This window comes from Heterodontus francisci, chromosome 10 (genome assembly GCF_036365525.1).
Source record: "Heterodontus francisci isolate sHetFra1 chromosome 10, sHetFra1.hap1, whole genome shotgun sequence".
Classification (NCBI taxonomy): domain Eukaryota; kingdom Metazoa; phylum Chordata; class Chondrichthyes; order Heterodontiformes; family Heterodontidae; genus Heterodontus; species Heterodontus francisci.
In genome coordinates, this window is record NC_090380.1 from 53361221 (window position 1) to 53384798 (window position 23578).

Sequence of the window (23578 nt, forward strand, 5' to 3'; positions counted from 1 at the left end):
ATCAGCTAAGCCAGGTTTAATAGTGTATGCATGACCGACAAGATCAGGAAACAGCAAGGTAAGCCCATGCAACAGTTCCATTTATCAGGTACATGTCCAGCATATACATGCCCAAGTGCTACTGGGCCTTACCAAGCCCTTACATAACTTTGTATATGCATGATCAGCAATGCAAAAAATAAATAGTGTTATGAAAGTGTTTCTATTTTTTGAGGACTCATGGTTGAAGATTGTGGAGATGGATTCATTTGGGACTGAAGTGATTCCATAGATGCTGGACTTTGTTCCTTTTTTAAAAAAAACTGGGAGGACTTGTGCTTTCTGTTTAAAAACATTTGCTGGATGTCACGTGTCTTAAGCTAAATAAACAACAGAATGGTGGCCAGGGGGAGTTGTTTACAGAGAAGTGATATGTCAAGATTTATGGCGGTCGTGAGTGGTTACATTTTGGAATATTGTTTTGGGTCAGTTGGGTTTGTAGCCTTTTGAGAGAAACACCCAGCTCATCTTTTCTCCACCTCTTTGAGAAACCCTGCGAAATCCAGTGCATGATAGGTGAAATGCCTGATGCCGCATTTCTCCTGGAAAGCCTGCCAGTCTAATCCTCGATGTCGCCTGAAGGGAATTGCTCCAAAAAGATCCCAGTGACAGCCGTCTATACGTGTATGGGACATCAGAATAAAAGGACAACTGATATCATTCCACATCTTCTCCTTTTCCTTCAAGAATTACCAAGTATCTGGCCAAAGTATTTTTTTTGTATTTTTTGTAAAAAGATCTCTGCAGAGAAAACTTCTTTATTTTTTCTTTAACTGGTGTGTGTGTGGCTAATTTTAAAAGGAAACTTTCATATTTCAATCTGTTAAAGCTTTGCATCTTTACTGGATAGGTCTTTTATAATAAATTAATAATTTTGTTGTGTATTAAAGAAACCTGGTTGGTGGATTATATTCCAAAATAAAAAAAGAGTAAATAATTGGCCGTATTGGTAACTGGGTAAAAATTTAAATATATGTGACCTGTGCAAAAGTGGAAAGAGAGAAAGACAGTGCACTCCTCCTGTCTCAGTTGTAACAATATGCTCACATTTCAGCAATAATTGGCAATAGCACACATCTTCAAAGGGCTTCACTAAAACATTGTAGCACAACCATTGCATCATGCATTTTCATTTAATGACACCCACGATGGGCTGCAGTTCTGGCACATGTTTCTGTCAATGTTTCATGTGCTCCTTCAATTCATCATGTCAAGACTACATTACAACAATATGGCAGTTAATACAAGGCATAGGCCAAGACAGGAGAATGCCTCAGAAATTACAAGCCTTTGACTCCCTTGGAGGATGTCATCCAAGGTGACCTCGCATACAAGTGCATTGAAGAAGTAAAAGGAGATTAGTCTCTAAACCTGTCTGTAAGGGAGCAGCACCTACGGACAAGAAATGCAGACTGCAACTGGTATTTCCAGGCAGTCTCCAAAGCAAGCACTGACCAGACTTGACTGTTTCACTTGCAAGATTAGGCAGGATCAGGTGCTTTCAAAATTGTGTGGCAGCAGTCCAATGTATTAATGGGTTGGGGGTGCAGAGATTAAAATTTTCCTTGACTTTGGTTAATGACAAAAACAAAATTCCCACAGTACAAAGCCTGCTTTAACTAATTCTGGAGTATGAGGAATGAAGTTAGGTTGAGTCTAATCTAATGTCATGGCCAATGTTATGAGGCGCTTAAATATGTATGTAGGTTTGCAGCAAATTGATGCAGAAACAGTGCAGGATAAAGCAGGAGGATGCAGAAGTTTGTTTTTGATTATCATATGTCAAGTTCATGGCACCTTCTCTGGCAGTGTGAACAAATGTAGAACAGGTACTTTCTTACGATGATTGAGGGAGGAATTTCTTTTAATAAAAAAACAAATGACTAAATCCCCCAGTACTACACTCTCACACGTCTTAAAAGGTCAATTTAAGATTAACATTGGCAGAGGTTTGGAAGAACGTTAACTGTTCAGACAGGGAACAGTGCAATGATTTATGGTTAAAGGGGGATAATATTTTAAAATGGAACAGGGAAACAAGTTATGGGGATGCACGTACTCCTAGTATCAAAATGAAACAACTGTCAGAGAAGACTCCCCCATCCGAAACACCTTCCCCCTCCCCAAAGTTTAGCATTTTGCAGCTTTGGACGCAACAGGTTAGTGTACATATAGAGGACTATGAATGATGGTTCCTGGCATACTGAATTTTAAAAAGGTATCAAAAGACAATGAGAGGAAGATGAGCTAAAGACATCACTTCCTGCAGATATGTGAACAGGAAAAGTTGTCAGTTTTGTTAGGTTTGAGTTGACCACTTATTAAACAGTATCATACAAATATCCCTTCACTGCCAGCGCTGAATGTGTATTAACGAGGAAAATTCTGTACCTGTCTGATACTGTCTACTTTCAAGTCTCCTCCTTTTCCTTGACTTTGGTTTTGCCAGCCTGGTAAGCTCAGCTGTTCCATCTGCTTGTAGAAGGTGACTGGCAGTTCCATTCTTGTTCTCTATAGTATCAGAATTGTTGCCTGAGAGGACAAAATAATCTGTTTCTAGTGTTCACTTTACATATTTTATGTGGGGATTCTAATTGAATTTCGAAAATAAATTCATGTATTTTCATTATATAACTCTCATAATTCATTACATTTAGCCACTAAAGTCTAGATATATGCCTGGTCCTTTATTTAAACAATTGTATAAAAAAATAATAATATATATATATATATATATATACATATATATACAATCAATATAGAACCAGAACCACAATTGAGCTAGATAATCTGGTTTGATCTATTGTTTCCACATTCAATTCATTCTTTACAAAAAAAACTAAAACAATTTGATTTTTAATCAATTCCCCCATTTGTATTAGGTTGCATATAGTATAGAACCAAAAGATTCTTTAAATTAACTATTAATCTGACATATATTACCAACAATATGGTAATATGGAAATGCAGGATGGTAAAATGGATAAGGAAGTTGCAAATGCTTTTACAATTTTAAAGATTAGAGAATCTCCTAGAAATGAATAATTTTTCGCAAGCAAAAGTTATATGCTCCCTATAAAGGTTCTAAAAAGTTGGAAGAAGTTATGAGTGTTTACAATTCCATCAAATTTTTTTAATGAATCTTTGCAGTTAAAAAGTTGGCACTTTATAGATCAAGATCTAAATTCCCCTTCCAATTATTTTTCTCAGCACCTCACTACTTTATTTAATACAACACAAATATACATGATCTGCACTCATTATAGTGCACATTATTGCAAGTTTAAAAAATTTGTTTGAATAGAATTATTCCCTATGTAGTTAACAAATAAATAATTCTACAGAGAAGTTTTCTACTAATATAAAATGTTCAAATATAAACGCTCAGACAGGCTGGTATTGAAATTATTACTACTGTGCTGGGATCAGTGTACAGGCATCAATTTTATCAACACTGTAATACCAGTTGATTCAGAAACATTATCAAATCAGAGCCATTCCACCTGAGAAACTCAACATGGTGGATTTCCAGCAAGTTGCTTTAACAGATATAATCCATCTCTCCCCCAAAATTTCTGCTTTTAGTCATTATCCAGCAATCACTGCTGGAAAGTGTATTGGATGTTGAATGGGATAGAATTAAATTGGGGCGTGATAAATAAAGAACTTGTATTTACATAGCGCCTTTCCGAGCACCCCATAGTGGTTTGCAGCCAGTGCAGTATTTTTGAAACACAGTCACTGATGTAATGTGAAAAGGGCGGCAGGCAAATTTCCACACAACAAATTACCACAAACAATAATGCGATAATGACCAGATAATTTATTTTAATGCTGTTAATTGAGGGATAAAATATTGGCCTAGATCGCGCGCTCAAGTACAATCTTCTGACTCAAGGGCGAGTGGTATCACAAAGCCATGTTGACACCCGTGATACTACCTATGATACAATAACCTGATAACACACTAAATGCTCATGGATGAAGAATAAGCAATTAGCCACATCAATAGACATGTATGGGTTCAAAAACTGCTGTATAGAAAAAAAAATTATCGATTTCTGTTCAGTAAAATTCACATCTTGGATTAGAAATACTGATCTATTCCAGGGTGTCTTGGTAGTTTTTACTCCGTATTGGGAACTGCTAAGTCCTGTGCTTCTATTGCACATTCTAGTAGCCAGTTCAAAAAATAAACAGCAGAGTTGTCAGAAACCATCACTAACTGGTGTCTCAGTTAATGCAGATCTTCAAATCATACAATCTGCTACAGCAACTAAAACAAACCATAGCTTTGTGAGCATCAGGGCACACATCTTTGATTTAATCTTCATAGCCAAATAATGGACCCATATAACAAGTTGCAAATTTGGATTGTTTTCTTTCCAACCCCCCCTGCCAATCAGTGGTTCATTTTGATCTTCTCCTTCCAACCCAATTGCATTAATCCCACCAGGGCAGATGGTGAAATTTGAATTCAAATAATAAATCTGGAATTGAAAAGCTAGTCTAATGACCATGAAACCATTGTCGATTGTTGTAAAAACGCATCTGGTTCACTAATGCCCTTCAGGGAAGGAAATCTGCCGTCCTTACCTGGTCTGGTCTACATGTGACTCCAGACCCACCAGTAATTTGGTTGACTCTTAAAATGCCCTCTGAAATGGCCTTGCAAGTCACTCAGTTCAGAGGCAATTAGGGATGGACAATAAATGCCGGCCGAGGCAACGGCGCCCACATCCCACAAACGAAATTAAAAAAATCTTTGCATTTCCAATGGTGCCCCAAATCACACATTATTTCAATGGGACGGACATACAATGTCCTGAAACTGCATGATTATGCTGCTCTGTGATTAGCGATTAGCTAACAGGACTTCCTCTGCAAGTGGGCCTGATATTGCCTTCCTACTGCAACAAGATCTGGCCCCAAACTTATGAAATAAAAGTGTAAAATGCTGGAAATACTCAGCAGGTCTGGCAGCATCCATGGAGAGTAAAACAGAGTAAATGTTTCAGGTCAATGACTCTCGGCCCCCCCATCTCATTCCGGTCCTCTCGCTCCCCCTCTTCCACCTCGGTAACCACCACCACCCCCCCCCCCCCGACTCTCCCTCACCCTCGGTCCCCCCAGCGCGCTCACCCTCGCCCTCGGTCCCCTCCCCCCGCTCTCCCTCGGCCCCCCAGCGCGCTCTCTCTCTCGGTCCCCCTCTTTCGCACGTTGAATCCTGGCCCGCGGGCCGTTGTTGAACAACTCTGGTGTAGGAAGAGTTGAAAGAATGGGTGATTTAACAGCTTTAAAATGGGGGAGCAAAATGATGACTGGTTAGTTCACAAGCCCAGAACAATAAAATTCACCTCATCTGTCTATATGTAGAGTAAGATACCCATAGTAATCAGTGAAGTGTTCTGAGTTGGCAGAAAAAAAGTTTCAAACCCCAGCAAAGAATTGCTTTAATTTGATAAGTGCAAAAGCAAGGGGAAAAAAAATTAAACTTTCAATCAGAATCAAATGTATAAATGTATACAATTACACTGACAATAATCCCATTATATTTTTGAAATTAGTTAAATAAATCTTCACTGGTAACTAACTGCTTAAAAAAAAAATTCATAAAAATATTTACCATATGCAGTAGCCCAAGCTACAGGCACAAATGTTTTGCTTATGTCTGTGTCTTCAATTTGTTGCTCATGACCTACTGTTGCATCATCTTCCCCTACAATGACTTCCATGTAAACTTCATCTGCAATATCAGTACAACCTGTGAAAACCAGTGAACAGGCATGAAGAGTGACACAGAGAATATCTCTCAATTCCTTCAAATAAGCTCATTTTATAAACTCATCAAATGTAAAAGCAAAAATTTTCAGGGTAATTTGGATACAAACCTCTTGGAACCACAAAATTGTTATTCAGATAAACATTCCTCTAAGAGGGAGAAAAAGAGTTAACATTTCAGGTCAAAAATCTTTCATCAGAACAGGGAAAAATCAGAAATACAGTAGGTTTAAGGTGAAATGGGGAGGGTGGAAAAAGAACAAAAGGGAAGATCTGTGATAAAGTGGAAGATCGGAGAGATTAAACAAACAAGAGATGGTACTGTAGGGCCAAAGGAGGTCATAATGAGACCAGTAAAGAAACAAGATGTGGTCTAGGGGAGGTGTGAATGGCAGAATGATGAACAGCTGCTGTCCAAAAGCCAAAAACAAGAGAAAAACTGAAACATGCAAAGAAAAGGAAACAAAATGGGGACCGAGATTAGGGTCTGAAATTGTTAAGTGCTGAATCAAAAGATGAGGTGCTGTTCTTCGAGTGTCCGTTGTAGCTTGAGGACAGAGAGGTCAGCACGAGAGCAACGTGGAGAATTGAAATGACAGGCGACCGGAAGCTTTGGGTCATGCTTGTGGACTGAACAGAGGTGTTCTGCAAAGCAGTCATCCAGTCTGCGTGTAGTCTCCCCACTGTAGAGCAGAACATATTGTGGGCGGCAAATACAGTATACGAAGGTGAAAGTATATGTAAATCGCTGTTTCACCTCAAAGCGTTGGAGCCTTGGATGGTGAGAAGAGGTAAATGGGCAGATGTTGCATCTCCTGTGCTTACATGGAAAGGTGCCATGGGAAGGGGACGGGGTGTTGGGAGTGATTGAGGAGTGGACTAGGGTGTCTTGGAGGGAATGGTTCCTTCGGAATCCTGAAAGGGAGGGGGAACATGTGTACGGTGGTGGCATCATGCTGGAGATGGCGGAAATGGTAGAGGCTGATTTGTTGAACTTGGAGGCTGGTGGGGTGGAAGGTGAGGACAAGGGCTCTGGGGAAGAAGGGGTAGGGGTGAGACCAGAAGTGCAGGAAATGGTCCATTAGCTAGTTTTTCAGCCAGCACGGACACAACGGGCTGAATGGCCTCATTCTGTTCTGTAATTTTTCTACGGTTCTATGAACATTGCATTCCGAATTGCATTCTGATTGGTTTGTTTGTGTGAAGCTTGTAATATCATTGGTCATTTGTTTAGCAGCAATCACTTCAATCCATAAATCAAGCTTCAGAACACATACACAAAGGCTACAAAGTAGATTACGCCTATAATTCCCTAGAATTTAGAAGAATGAGGTGATCTCATTAAAATATATAAAATTCTTAAAGGGCTTGACAGGATAAATGCCGTGAGGATACTTCCCCTGTCTGGGGAGTCTAGGATATGGGCCAGTCTCAGAATAAGGGGTCAGCCATTTAGGGCAGAGATGAGGAGAAACTTCTTCACTTAAAGGGTTGTGAATTTCTGGATTTCTCTACCCCAGAGTGTTGTGGATGTTCAGTTGTTGAGCACATGCAAGACAAAGATCGATAGATTTTCAGGAATTAAGGGATATGGGGATAGTATGAAGGTGATGTTGAGGTAGGAGATCAGCCACAATCATATTGAATGGTGGAATAGGCTCCAAGAGCTGAATGGCCTACTTCTACTCCTGTTTCTCATGTCCGTCATGACAGCATCATGCATGTAGTGCTGAAAACCTGTGCATCAAATTTAGTCGTGCCCTTAAAAAATTGTTCCAGTATAGCTATGACAATGGCTGCTATTGAACAATATGGCAGATTACCCAGGTGTATCCAATCTACAAAAAGCAGGATAAATTTAACCTGACCAATTACTGCATTAGTAGTCTACTCCAAATCATCAATAAAGTGATAGAATCATCAATTGTGCTGTCAAATGACATACTCAACAATGCACTGTTCATGTTTCACCAAAATCATTCCAACTCTAGACCACATTGCAGCCTTGATCCAAACATGGATGCAACAGCTAATTCGACAGACAGGAGCCGCCCTCAAGGCAGCATCGAATTAAAATGGCACTAAGCAGCCCAATACTGAGGTCATTGGGGGTAAAAAGGGAAACTGTCCAGTGGCTGGAGTCATACTCAACACAGAGGAAGATGGTTTTGGTCATCGGTCATCAGTCACAGCAGGAGTTCCTCAGGGAATCCTCCTCAGCCCAATCATCTGCTTTATAATGGAGGACTGATCAAAGATAAAGTTGAGTAGATGGTCCAGCTCTATTCACACCTCCTTGAAAAACAAAGCAGTCCGAGCTAGCCTACAGCAGGACTTGGGACAATAGTCCTGGGCCAACAAATGACATTTAATGACCAGCATGAATAAGAGAAAGCCCATACGTCTTCCCTGGCCTTCAACTGCACTACCATTAGCAAGTCCCTCACATTATCAGAGTATTAACTGGACCAACGATATCAACACCATGGCTACAAGAGCAGGGCAAAGGATGAACTTTCTGCTCTGAGCAGCTGACTGCTCGAGTCCTCAAAGCCTTTCTCCCACCTAAAATGGCATGTGAAATAATACTCACCTGAAGGGTACAATTGCAACAACGTTCAATAAGCTCAAAACCATCCAGGATGGAGCAGTTCACTTGATTGGTACCCCTGTCGCCAGGCTTAATATACAATAACTCCCTCCTCCACATTACTGGCATTCGGTAGCAGCTGTACGTGGTGAGTTGGATTGCACAGTTACTTTAACAGCACCACCATCTTTGTGACCTCCATCACTGAGGAGGACAATGTTGTGGGAACTCCATTAGCTACAAGTTCTCCGAGTCACGCATGACCCGGACCTGGACATGCATCACTGCTCAGTGTTATTGGGTAAATATCGTAGAATTTCTCAGCTATCATTGTGGAGCACCATCACCACAGGAATGCAGTGGTTTGAGGAAGCCAAATGCCTTCTCAGAGGAATAAAAGCTGCTTTGCCATATCACCTACATCCCAACACCAATTTTTCTTTGAATTAAATACTGCATTTTCATATGAAAACTAAATACTTCAGTTCAGATTACAATGTTACGACCAGGTGAGAAAGAGGTCAAGGGTTCCCTTTCAGCCTTCACCTGGTCTTACCGTAACAGGGTTTAATTTTAAACACACCATTCACCCTTGGTGAATCCTTGTTCATCGCTTTCCAATTATAAGGCAAAGAGACCAGCACAAACAGGCTTTCTTAGGTTTAAAGAATAAAAGTTGAAATTTATTAAACTTAAACTCTAATTCGATTGACACCCATGGATACATGACATGCCCACACGAGCATGCATACGCGATACACACATGCAAATAGAGAAAGAAAAGAGAAGAAAAATAAAGTGCGAAATTTTGAGGTAATATCTGAAGAGTTATTGTTACGGTTCTTCGAGCTCACTGGAGAGTCCTTGATTTTCGTTGGGGCCCAGTATTCTTAAACCTTGTTTGCTGTAAGAGACTTTTCTCTCTTGCGGTTCATGTGCCTTCAGTGGATTCAGATGCTTGTGAGAAAGAGATGGGAGCAGACAGACAGGAGAGGCTGTGGCGAGCCAGCCAGGAGAAATCTTCTCAATCCAGGAGCAAACAGACTTTCTGCCCAAACTGTCTGTACAAATTCAAAAAAATCAGGTTGCCCAGCAGGTTAGGCATGTGACTAGCTGGTTTGACCATGTCCATTTGTGTATTCGGCCAGCTTAGCAGTCAACCTGGAATGCGAGCTCCCCCACAAAGAACAAAGAACAGTACAGCACAGGAACAGGCCATTCGGCCCTCCAAGCCTGCGCCGATCTTGATGCCTGCCTAAACTAACACCATCTGCACTTCTGGGGCCCATATCCCTCTATTGCCTTCCTATTCATGGATTTGTCAAGATGTCTCTTAAACGTCGCTATCGTACCTGCTTCCACCACCTCCTCTGGCAGCAAGTTCCAGGCACTCACCATCCTCTGTGTAAAAAACTTGCCTCGCACATCCTCTCTAAACTTTGCCCCTCGCACCTTAAACCTATGTCCCCTAGTAACTGACTCTTCCACCCTGGGAAAAAGCTTCTGACTATCCACTCTGTCCATGCCGCTCATAACTTTGTAAACCTCGATCATGTCGCCCCTCTACCTCCGTCGTTCCAGTGAAAACAATCCGAGTTTATCCAACCTCTCCTCATAGCTAATGCCCTCCAGACCAGGCAACATCCTGGTAAACCTCCTCTGTACCCTCTCCAAAGCCTCCACGTCCTTCTGGTAGTGTGGCGACCAGAATTGCACGCAATATTCTAAGTGTGGCCTAACTTAAGTTCTGTACAGCTGCAACATGACTTGCCAATTTTTATACTCTATGCACCGACCGATGAAGGCAAGCATGCCGTATGCCTTCTTGACTACCTTATCCACCTGCGTTGCCACTTTCAGTGACCTGTGGACCTGTACGCCCAGATCTCTCTGCCTGTCAATACCCCTAAGTGTTCTGCCATTTACTGTATACTTCCCACCTGCATTAGACCTTCCAAAATGCATTACCTCACATTTGTCCGGATTAAATTCCATCTGCCATTTCTCCGCCCAAGTCTCCAACCGATCTATATCCTGCTGTATCCTCTGACAATCCTCATCATTATCCGCAACTCCACCAACCTTTGTGTCGTCTGCAAACTTACTAATCAGACCAGCTACATTTTCCTCCAAATCATTTATATATACTACAAACAGCAAAAGGTCCCAGCACTGATCCCTGCGGAACACCACTAGTCACATCCCTCCATTCAGAAAAACACCCATCCACTGATACCCTCTGTCTTCTATGACCGAGCCAGTTCTGTATCCATCTTGCCAGATCACCTCTGATCCCGTGTGACTTCACCTTTTGTACCAGTCTGCCATGCGGGACCTTGTCAAAGGCTTTACTAAAGTCCATATAGATAACATCCACTGCCCTTCCTTCATCAATCGTCTTCGTCACTTCCTCAAAAAACTCAATCAAATTAGTAAGACATGACCTCCCCTTCACAAAACCATGCTGTCTCGCGCTAATAAATTTGTTTGTGTCCAAATGGGAGTAAATCCTGTCCCAAATAATCCTCTCTAATAGTTTCTCTGCCACTGACATAAGGCTCACCGGCCTGTAATTTCCTGGATTATCCTTGCCACCCTTCTTAAACAAAGGGTTTAATGTCTGGTGATTAAAAGTCCATTGTAAGTTGAATGTGTCAGGGAATGGTCCTTTGTCCTTTTCAAGCACGGTCTGTTAATATGCAAATGTATTTCCAGCCAAGGGTCCATTGTGGGCTGAATGCGTCAGGGAATGGCTGCTTTGTCCTTCCAAAACATGTCTGTTGATATGCAAATGTCTTTCCAGCCAAGATCTGGCAATTTTTCTAAAGCAAGTCCTTTCTTCACTTCAACAACAGTTTGAAATGTAATGTCCATGTGATGAAATTAATATGCCTCATGCTTGGCAGGTGGGGGCCTGCATGCCAACAACCATTTAAAAGTTGTAACTGAAATTTTCCTTAAACTTAAGAAAATTTAAATTAAATATTTATGTTCTTGCATTTGGTCAAGCTTTGGGCTGCTTGATAAGTCCAAGATTCCAGTTAGTAGTGTCAGCTGCTCAACTCTAAATTTTTCTTCAAATTTTGTCTGTAACTAAAACCACAGGGGATCAACTGGTATTGAAATCATTTATTTGATTACATTCAGCAGATATTATGTAAATATATGATATCTGTCTACAACCCCTGTCCAACTATAAACTTTTTCAACTAATATTAATCTCCTATGTTTTGAGTAAAAAGCATAACGTAAAATGTACAGGGAATACAGTTTAGAATAGACACAAAGCAGCTGCTCAAAATGAAGCCATAATTTTGTTAATAAACCACATAATCAGCATTCCAGAGCTGTTCCAACTTAGAACTCAATTTTAGGAAACATACAATAATAAATTTGGCACTCACTTGTTTGAAGGTAGCAGTTCTCCTCTTGTTGTGTTGTATTCACTATGACATAAGGAAATAATAATTTAACATTTGACCATTTACAAGAAAAACACAGCTTTTCCTAGGTCTAGTCAGGGCACAGCAGTGTAGTGGATATGGCATAGGAATTGAAATTCCACCATGGCAAGTTTTGAAACTGAATTCAATAAATCTGGTAATTCTAATATCAGAAAAATTATAAACAGATTGCCATTAAAAAAACTAATTTACTAATTTTTTTAAAATTCATTCATGGATGTGGGCGTCGCTGGCCAGGCCAGCATTTATTGCCCATCCCTAATTGCCCTCGCGAAGGAGGTGGTGGGCTGCCTTCTTGAACCGCTGCAGTCCATGCGGGGTAGGTACACCCACAGTGATGTTAGGAAGGGAGTTCCAGGATTTTGACCCAGCGACAGTGAAGGAACGGCAATATAGTTCCAAGTCACGATGGTGAGAGACTTGGAGGGGAACTTGCAGGTGATGGTGTTCCCATGCATTTGCTGCCCTTGTCCTTCTAGTTATTAGAGGTCACGGGTTTGGAAGGTGCTGTCTAAGGCGTCTTGGTGCATTGCTGCAGTGCATCTTGTAGATGGTACACACTGCTGCCACTGTGCGCCGGTTGTGGAGGGAGTGCATGCTTGTAGATGGGGTACCAATCAAGCCGGCTGCTTTGTCCTGGATGGTGTCAAGCTTCTTGAGTGTTGTTGGAGCTGCACCCATCCAGGCAAGTGGACAGTATTCCATCACACTCCTGACTTGTGCCTTGTAGATGGTGGACAGGCTTTGGGAAGTCAGGAGGTGAGTTACTCGCCGCAAGATTCCTAGCCTCTTGTAGCCACAGTATTTATAAGGCTACTCCAGTTCAGTTTCTGGTCAATGGTAGCCCCTAGGATGTTGATAGTGGGGGATTCAGTGATGGTAATGCCATTGAATGTCAAGGGGAGATGGTTAGATTCTCTCTTGCTGGAGATGGTCATTGCCTGGCACTTGTGTGGCGCGAATGTTATTTACCACTTATCAGCCCAAGTCTGGATATTGTCCAGGTCTTGCTGCATCCGTACATGGACTGCTTCAGTATCTGAGGAGTCACAAATGGTGCTGAACATTGTGCAATCATCTGCGAACATCCCCACTTCTGACCTTATGATTGAAGGAAGGTCATTGATGAAGCAGCTGAAGATGGTTGGGCCTAGGACACTACCCTGAGGAACTCCTGCAGTGATGTCATGGAGCTCAGATGATTGACCTCCTACAACCACAACCATCTTCCTTTCTGCTTGGTATGATCCCAGCCAGCAGTGGGGTTTTCTCCCCGATTCCCACTGACCTTAGTTTTGCTTGGGCTCCTTGGTGCCATACTCGGTCAAATGCTGCCTTGATGTCAAAAGCAGTCACTCTCACCTCACGAGTTCAGCTCTTTTGTCCATGTTTGAACCAAGGCTGTAATGAGGTCAGGAGCTGAGTGGTCCTGGCAGAACCCAAACTGAGCGTCACTGAGCAGGTTATTGCTAAGCAAGTGTCGCTTGATGGCACTGTTGACGACACCTTCCAACACTTTACTAATAATTGAGAGTAGGATGATGGGGCGGTAATTGGCCGGGTTGGACTTGTCCTGCTCCTTCAAAGAAAGGGACCTGCCATCCCACCTGGCCTACATGACTCCACACTACATTTTGACTCTTTAATCCCTTCTGAAATGACCATTCACTGGTAAGAATAAGAATAATCACTCATGAAAAAGGCCTACCTTCTCAGGGCAATTGGGGAAGGACAGTAAATGAGGCCTTGCTCACGTCACCCATGCCTCAAGAACAAAGAATTACTTTGACAAAACTGAGCGGATAAATCATGATTAATTATGTTATGTAAAAAAGAGGTTCCCCCAGAGTAATAAAGTATCACAAGCATTTCAATACATCACGAAACACCTAAATGACTTATTACACTAGTATTTTTTATTGGAAGGGTGTTCATTGTGGTTGTTCAATTGCATTTAACTCAAACACCTAGTTACAATCCTGTTTTTACAAAAACTTACAACTTAAGACTTGAATCGAGTACTAATTGGTATTATAATTACTGTCACCCAGCACCAAAATAAACCTTTTAAGCACCATTTACCTACAATTTAAGGTTGGAATTCCAAAAGAGGTCCAGGGGATAGTAAATCTATTTTGACTCCTCTAAATGCCTTTAATTTGCTAAATTTTTATTCAATTAAAAATTTGGAAGGATTGTACAGAATGTACATTTTATTTTAGTTCAATGCAAAAATTAATGTTAGATATTTGTACCAGCTACTTACTTATATCCTCATCCTCCTGGTTGGGGTCATTAACAGTCATATAAACCATCTTCTCTCGTGATATTCTGCCAATATTGCCCTGATCCAGTAATCCGACCGCATGATCATTATCAGGTTCACTTTCACCAATATCCACAGTTCCACCTTAAATTGAAGAAAAACTTAATAGTGCTCCAACATTTAAAAGGTTCCTCACAACCAACATTTCCTATCATTTTCAAAAGTTTCAATTTCTTTTAATCTTCTTCAGACCCATCATATTTTCACATTTTGTAAAATAAAATCACTTCCTATTCCTCCCAAACATTTTACACTCAGACTCGCATCAAGTGAAATTTCACAGGATGTGACTGCTCAATTACATAACACAATGCAAGGTTACAGGTTTTAGGAACTTGCCTGTGTGGAAATTGTGGACAGAAAGACTTACAATTTGACCATTGCAGGTGTATGAAGTACATGCACTGTACACACAAAGGAACAGAAGTAAGCACTACAAAGAAAGCATTGGCCTTAATTTTCAAACATTTACATTTTTGTGGTCATCTTACTTCTTTTCCACTGTCTTGTCAGCAAGCTGGAATTTGATATGTAACATTTCAACGGGAAAATGAGAGGAGCTGTAGATTTTGTAGGCTTGTGGCAATCTAAGTTCCAAACAAATACCACAAGACTACTACTACATGCAAGAATGTGAAAAAGTACATAAAAGCACATAAACTGGACTCTCTTTCAATAATTGTTACTTCTTTGTTATTCACACAACAAAGAGCCAAGCACCTTTACACAAAATCCAAGAAATCAGCTTGCCTAAAATTTTTGCCAAAAGTAACCTAGTTGAGTTACAAATTATGGTCATAACTTCCACTCCTCCCTCCCAAACTTATGCTATTAGTTTTCAGTGGGGCATAAAAAAAATACTAAAATGGCAACAACACCCAATTACTCACCCAAATCATCATCTCCATCATCTGCTTTGAAAATGTAAACTTTAATGACTTCAGAGCACGCAACATCTGCTTTTAAGTGATCGTCCTGTACTGACAGGCCACTTTCAATTTTCAGTTCACTATTTCCTTCATGTTCAATCTTTCCTCCATCATCATCCACTTTTTAAAAAAAAACATACAATTTACTATTAACTATCACCGTACACAGCCAGAAAACACTTTGACTATGACATCTTGAAACTTGCACATGCAACACACACTGACATACTTCTTGCAAACCACGTAGCACTCGATCAAAATAAACCTTCGAATGGTTCGACTGCTTCCAATAAAATTAGCGTATTTTATACAAAACAAAATATACGGCTTTCTACTAAAAACATATACACATAACAGAATTGTAATGTACAATATGAAAAAACAAGTTTAGGAAAAGTGACATTGCTCACTAGCTTTAAAACTATTTGTAGCTAAGTAAACATTCTCCAGTACCATTTTAATCAATCTTGCTCTATGAAACTACTATGTAATTAGCAAACCCAAAAATACTAATACAAAAGCAAAATACTGTGGAAATTTGAAATTAATACAGAAAATGCTGGAAATACTCAGCATGTCTGACAGCATCTGTGGAGAGAGAAACAGTGTTAACGTTTCTGGTCAATGACCTTTCATCTGATAAAATGTCATTATTAACACCATTTCTCTCCCCAAACATACTAATTTGGGAACTATCTTGCATTGCATTCCAAGAATAAAGATCTGGTGATGGAACCCCGCTAGCCTATACTACCAATTATAACCAGATACAGGGTAGTAGATGCACATCTTAGCAGATGTGTTCCCAACAACTCAACCACATGCTATGGATTTTCATATGGTTTTGTAGGTGGTTTGCATAAAACCTGTTCAGAATACACATGAGAATATTGAATGGATTGAAAAACTAATCTTCAGGCTTGATGATTCAGTTGCTGAACGCACGCATGATATAGCACTGAGACAGACAGCTTCAGATTCAATCACTGGTCTGTCCCAAGTCAGCCAATCTTTGTAGGATGGCAGCTGTTTATGCACATTATGACATAAGGTCTCAGCATTGGAGAGAAGAGGAGAAAGAAAACAATATTTCAACCAAGGCTCTCATCTTATAATCTATGGTGGAAAGGATTGTTTATGGATATGGATAAGAACAGGGACACACTTCGCTGTGATGATCTTGACAGACATTTAGTCACTGTTCTGGCTTGCTTATGAGGAAAGAGGGCTGTCAGTATCATCTGCAGAAACATATAGCACTACGAGGAGACGACAAATGGAGAAAAATGAAAAGAAAAACATTTTCACAATGCTATAATCAATTGAGCAGTAAAAATGCTATAACTACTGTAAGCTAAAATTAATGCTTTAAAAACCCTCATTACAAAAGATGTAGAAGGAGACAGCTACAGAAATTAACAAAAACAGGTTAAATGTAATGAAAAGCACAAAAAAAAGAGGAGATTTGCACCATTTAAGTGCATAGATGGCATTTTCAAGATGCATGGGCCTTGACAGCCAACTTGCATCAGGTTTTTTAAAAAAAGCCCACAGGGCGCTTGACTGGTTGACCGATTGGATCTTGAAAAGTATACATTCTTTTGCCTCATTTCCTCCTTCAGTATGACTCATGCAAAATAGACAATGGGTAAAGCTTGAAAATAAGAGCTAGTGGGAGACACTCTAAATAACTATTGATGTAGAATACCAATTTCACAGTAAATGTATAAAAATGAACATGGGAATAGACAATTTAACAAAATGTGCATAATGAAATGATTCATTTCAGGAACAATTAAGCATAGGGGATCTTTTTACAGAATTAATCTTTTGATCTGCTGTAAGCCGAGGTCAAATAGTCTGCTGACACTCTGTCTAAAGAAGGGGCCGGCAATCTTTTTTTTACCTGAAGCGCCTTTTAAAAAAAAAATTGCCTAAAATAAGAACTATTGGGAGCCGCAAGCCACAAATTCGGCATTTCTAAACCAAATGCATGGCAACTTGCCATGTGCCTCTGGTAGAATGTATAATCTGCATATACAATAAATAGAATACAAGTATTGAATTTATATATCAATGGGAAAATATCAAAATTAAAATAATCCTAACTCTGAATTATCACGCTTTTAGTGTCCTTTATAATTTTTTTCTTCATACCTCCAGTATATGCACGTTCAAGTGCTTAGATCAGCCTTTTATCCCCACAATAAAAACACGGCTCTTACTTTCTCTTGACAGTTTTTTTTTTAGGCATTTTTCAAGATAATGCGATCCAACTGGAAAAAGTTGGGAGCCACAAAAGAGATGTTAAAGAGATACATGTGACTCCAGAGTTGCAGGTTGCTGACCCTTGGTTTAGTGTCACACATAATGAATGTTCACTGACTGAGTGAGGTACCTCAGGAACCATACTTATAGTGGGAGTGCTAAAATTGTCCTTGTGCCCCAGGTTAAGAAGGGGAACTGGCAAGGAACCCTGTTCCTGATCATTATCCAGGCCTCCTACTGGAAATGAACATGCTCAGTTGTACTGTTTCCTGCAATTAAATAGCCTGCCAACATTCACTGTCAAGACTCTCACGATAACCACTTGGGTGAGGTACTTGAGGGTATCCAATGCTCGTGCAGCCATACCACACCTTGGAAAGGAGAAAAATGGTTGAGGAAAAAAAAAACACTTACAACTTAAAATAATCCGAAACTTGAGGCACGATTTTTCATGTGTCACAACAATATTCCACAAACCTGCATTAGCAGATCTCTATGACCCATATATTATTGGAAAAATGGAGTAAGCTAATCAATCCAAGTGCTGAGAGAAAAATAATATTTAACCTGACTGTTCATTTTGAAACAGCGCAATGGTTTATATGAAAGAACAAATTTGCTTTTATATGGCGCCTTTAAATTGCAGAATGTCTTGAGTATTTTACAGCCAATTAATTACATCAGAATGTAGCTTTCTAGGCAGCCAGTCTGCACATAGCAAGGTTACATAAACAACAATCAGATTAATATTAACACATTCACCTGGTTCCATTTTTATTTACCTAATCATAGCGACAGAATTACTGGCAATGGCTTCTCTTCCTGCTCCCGCACCATTACCTCTGGTGTCCCTCAAGGATCTATCCTTGGCCCCTTCCTATTTCTCACCTACATGCTGCCTCTTTGTGACATCAACCGAATATATAGCGTTAGTTTTCATATATACACCCAGCTCTAATTCACCACCGCCTTTAACGACTCCTTCGCTGTTGCTAAACTATCAGACTGTTTATCCAACATCCTGTACTGGATGAGCATAAATTTCCTCTAATTAAATATTGGAAAGACTGAAGCCTTCATTTTCAGTCCCATCTCCAATCTCCATTCCCTAACTACTGACTCCATCCCTCTCCCTGGCAACAGTCTGAGATTAAGCCAGTCTGTTTGTAACCCTGGTGTCACATTTGTCCCCGAGATGAGCTTCTGACCTCATGTTCATGCCATCAGTAAGACCACCTATTTCCACCTCAGTGACATTGCCCAGTCTCAGCTTATCTGCTGCTGAAACCCTCATTCAGCCTTCACTACTCTAGACTTGACTATTCCAACATATTCCGGGCTGGTCCCCCACATTCTACCTTCCGTAAACTTGAGGTCATTGAAAACTCTGTTCTCCGTATGTTAACTCATACCAAGTCCTGATCATCAATCATCCTTCTGCTCGTTGAGCTACATTGGCTCCTGCTCATGCGATGTCTTGATTTTAAAATTCTCATGCTTGTTTTCAAATTCATCCATAGCCTCGCCCCTTCCTATCTCTGTAATCTCCTCCAGCCCCATAACCCTTCTCTAATTCTGGCCTCGAGCAACCTCAATTTTAATAGCTCCACTATTGGTGGCCGCACCTTCAGTTTCCTAGGCCCTAAGCTCTCAAATATCCTCCCAACACCTCTCCCCTTTGCTTTCCTTTTTTAAGATACTCCTTAAAACCTACCTCTTGAACCAAACTTTTGGTCATCTGACCTAATATCTCCTTATATGGCTCGGTGTCATTGTTTATGTTATTATGCTCCTGTGAGAGAGAGAGAGAGAGAGAGAGAGAGACAGTGACACACAGAATTAACGTTTCTCTCTCCACAGATGCAGCCAGGTCTGCTGAGTATTTCCAGCATTTTTTGTTTTTATTTCAGATTTCCAGCATCTGCAGCATTCTGCTTTTATTTCAGTCATTGTATACTTGTTTTATTGTGACTGAACAAGAAGGTTCTAATTTGATTGAATTGAAACATCTTTTTCGGTGACACGATCTTAATCAAGTGTTTTCATAATGCCCATAATGTGCAGATAATTGCCATGCGTGGCATGCCACCAAGCCACACAGACTAGGAACACCCAGAGTTCAATTCCTACATCAATTTTAACAATTTTAGCCAGATGAGGCACTAGATTTACCTCAGCATTGCTGAGCTAGGGAAGAGGAAGAGAAGCAATAAAAATAGGCCAGTGCTCTTGCTCCTATTTACTAGTTAGCAGTTTAAAGTCATTTTCAGCAGTAGAGGTATTTACTCGGTCAAATTATTGTAGTATTGTAATTCAATGTAAATGATGCAGAAAAGTGGCAATTTAGTACTGAAAATGAATTAGCTAAAGTGAATGTTGTTGTAGTATAACAACCAGGAAAGGTTAAAAAAAAAGACAGAAGTAGGGTGGGTCTTGTGAAAGATAAGCGAAAAGTAATGGCAACTGTGTAAACGGTCTCAATCTTTGAGACAAACTCCGACTTCCTCACAATTAGTGTTAGAGGGTAGGGTCAGGGGTGGGGCTAGGGGATTTGAGGATGCAATTGTACAGGAAAATAGTCGTGGATTCTCCTTACCCTCCACAATGATCTTAATTGTAGGTGGATCCTTCAGTAATGTTCAACATGGTCAAGTCACATTTTAAAGTGAATAACAAGAGAATCATGCCAGCTGTACACAAATCTGCAGTGCTCTGAGTTTAGGGTTTGGAGGTGAGAGCCACAATGTCTTATTAAGTTCTATAATTACAAAACAAGCCTCACTAGAATGAATTCAACTTACACTCCCTTTCCTACATTTCAATCACAAATTACAAAATTTGTCAGCCCGAGTATCTTCAATACGATTCATAATGATACACTGAACAATACATTTAGCTAATTTTCAGGACAAAAGAATAAGACCATTAATATTTCATTTTCCATGTGCCAAAGGCCTACCTCTCTCGTCACTTACAGGAAATCATTAAATAATCCTCGCTGGTGCCTTTATTTCCTACAGGAGCCTCGATGGTGACAGGAACAGTCTCCTGACTCTGAACATGTAAACTGCGAGTGTCTATCGCAGTCTCTGTGGCAGGGTCTGTCTCCAGAACCTCTTCTATATCAGGTGACAAGGTACCCGCGACTATTTCAGCTTCTGAGACAGCAACATGCTCAACAGTAGCTATATCAGACACGTCCTCACTTGTCAGTACATGTTCTGCTACACACATGGCCTCTGAGGTGATGTCAGAAGCCAAAACATCTTCAGGGACTGTGCCCAAGGTTTCTTCTGTGGAATCCAAATCTGCGTCCAGCACTTGTTCAGGAACAATTATGGTTTCCGGCTCCTCAATAATATCAGGGCAGTGAACATCTTCAACAATATCTTCAGTGACAACATCTTCAATGACATCCTGTATTACAACAGAGTCTGAATCATCAGAGACAAAGTGGGATCCAGAATTAATAGTGGAATCTACAAAGACAGTTTCTTGAACTTCTACAAGAATATGGTGTCCATCAATGTGTTGAGAAGTCACTTCTTGAACTGGAAAACAAAAGGAAAATTTTACTTTCACAACATTTTATTAACATGCAAAAAACCCATAATGGAGTCCAATTAAAAAGATAAGTTAAGAGCTCGACATTTACATGGGATTATTCTGTACTCATTACATTTAACACCTAATCAATGTATATAGAACACAAATTTATCAATAAATTTGGCAGCTACGATTAATTTTTGTTTTTAGAATCATCTTTTATTTTTGTATAAGTATATTTTTTGACCAAGAACACACTTATTCCTCTCTGGCATACAATTCATACTAATCTGTCAAAGTACTCCTCACATTACTAGTTGTACTTTTACAGAATAAAAATGGTTCAGGAAGTGATCCTCGAGGAGCAGCATTGAGAAATCCACAACTTCTGTGCATTGCTCACCCCATGTCCTCTTCTTCCCTCAACTGCTCCAAAATCGAAGATTTAAGACTTGCAATTCCCATATCAAAAATAAAAGGAATCCAAATCTGCGCTTTTAAATCGAACACCCCATAACAGCTTGCTAGATCCACAAAATGTACATTTCTGATACCGCTGGCTGTCAGGAATTAATACACCAAGTACCAGAGTGCAGTTTACATAAAACCCCTCTGTTACTGCCATTTTTTCGATGAGTAAAGTATACTGTAATTATACATGTTCTATGAACTATAAACGTTCTGATCATGAACCTATACACAAAAATAAGCAAAATTCTATTGGTGCAGTTTCTGAGACAAGAACGTCCATGTTAATTATTCTGAATTTCTACAATTTTCAAAAGGTAGAAGAAGAAAAATACATTTACTTATAATTGCTCATCAAAATCTTGCATTCAAATGTAAATTTTAACAGGCACACATCAGGGGAATTTAAAATTGGACAGTAAATATTAACATAATATTGACAAATATATTGATATATAAGCAATCTCCAAACTGTGCATGTGATTCAGTATTAATAAAAGCATAAACAATTGAAAACTATCCTGCCCAACAAATTTTCAGCTGGTTGTATCCACTGAATAATCCCAGTAGTCATATTACAACATTATTAAACTTTAAAACAAAAATCAACCAAAGAAGAACTGGTTTAGATTTGAAGGTAATTTTCTACAGCATTTTTTATTTATGGGTTTATAAATTTTTACTATTCCAACTAAAATGGGCTGTAAACAAAATCTAATTTATATAAAAGATCTTCAACATATAAAAACAGATTTTCACAAGCATAAACAAACACAAGAATGATTACCTTCACACCAGGTACATTTAGTACAGAATAATCAATTGCAGAAAAAGTTCAACTTTACATACTTTATAGCAGACCTAATCTAAAATTAAATAATTCTGCAGTCAGTAAGGATAGGTGTAATAAGTTGAGTCAAAAATAAAAGTTGTACCTTTAAATTATCTCCAAAAACTAAACCAACGTTTCCTCCCATTTAAAATTCTGATCAGCTCACTATATAAATGAACATAGCTATCATGAGATTATGTAGCTCATCACATTGCCCATTTTTAATAGGAATGGCACTACTTGTTGCTCAGTGTTTTGAACGCCAGGCTATTAACTGCAAACTGTCCAGAAGAATGCAAAATCTGTCCTTCCAATCAAAGTCCCATTTAATTTTGTTCCGTTGTACACAACTCATTCATTTGAACGTGCCTAACCTTTAAATTTTTTGCATGGCAATGCACGTTGCGAGTGGCCTGTTTGGTATCTGCCAGGTTGCTCAGCTTACAGGAAACATTGGCTTGGATTTTGTGGTCAGTGGGGAAATCAAGGACACTCGCTGCTGACCTTGATGAAAGCCTCCTGAGAGATCTAGCAATCTCTGTGTTGAGAATTTTACCTCTCTTGCCATCCAATTAATTATACCGTTCTTTAATGGGGATTTTGAGCCTGGAGCTTCATTGATGCCATCAAGCTGTCCAAGCAGCCAATCATATTAAAAAATTCTCTCAGTTAACCAGAAAATAAAAGATACTAATATCAAAATCATTTTAAATTGATAACAGAGCCGGAACTGAGTTTCTTGTGGGACGTTTTGCTAATGTTGTTGGGGAGGGTTTAAACTAGTTTGGCAGGGGGATGGCGACTTGAGGGTAGAATTAGCTGGGAAAAAAATCAGAAATTAAAATGGAAGGCGGAAAATTAATGGATGAGTCTGGAAGACAGAGGCAACGAGGGTTAGAAAATAAAAACAAAGAGTCTGGCAGTGCTCAAGGGTATTTATTTTAATGCAAGTATAGCAAATAAAGCAGACGAGCTGAGGGCACAGATAGACACGTGGCAGTATGATATCATAGCTATTACAGCAACATGGCTTAAGGAGGGACAAGAATGGCAGTTCAACATTCCTGGTTATAGGATTTTCAGACGCGATAGGGCGGAGGATAAGAAAGGAGGGGACGTGGCAATTTTGGTCCAGGAAATTATTACAGCTGTGAGGAGGGATGATATGTTGGAAGGTTCATCAAATGAGGCCATATGGATTGAGCTAAGGAACAAAAAAAGGGCCAATCACACTGCTGGGAGTGTACTGTAGACCCCCCGAACAGTCAGAGTGAGATAGAAGAGCAGATAATTAGGCAAATCTCTGAGAAGTGCATGAACAACAGGGCAGTGATA

The 23578-nt window shown here is 39.8% G+C and overlaps 1 protein-coding gene across 5 annotated transcripts in view; it reads right to left on the minus strand.

Moving 5' to 3' along the window:
- Positions 1-23578, minus strand: part of LOC137374449 (zinc finger X-chromosomal protein-like) — a 54218-nt gene that overhangs the window by 5521 nt on the left and 25119 nt on the right. For all 5 annotated transcript variants that reach the window (XM_068040579.1, XM_068040578.1, XM_068040576.1 and 2 more), the window contains 6 exons: positions 20373-20948; positions 15091-15249; positions 14141-14284; positions 11815-11856; positions 5666-5803; positions 2431-2571 (listed from right to left, as the gene is read on the minus strand). In XM_068040579.1, coding sequence (XP_067896680.1) covers positions 2431-2571; positions 5666-5803; positions 11815-11856; positions 14141-14284; positions 15091-15249; positions 20373-20948 — 1200 coding nt within the window. The remainder of the gene's footprint in view (positions 1-2430; positions 2572-5665; positions 5804-11814; positions 11857-14140; positions 14285-15090; positions 15250-20372; positions 20949-23578) is intronic.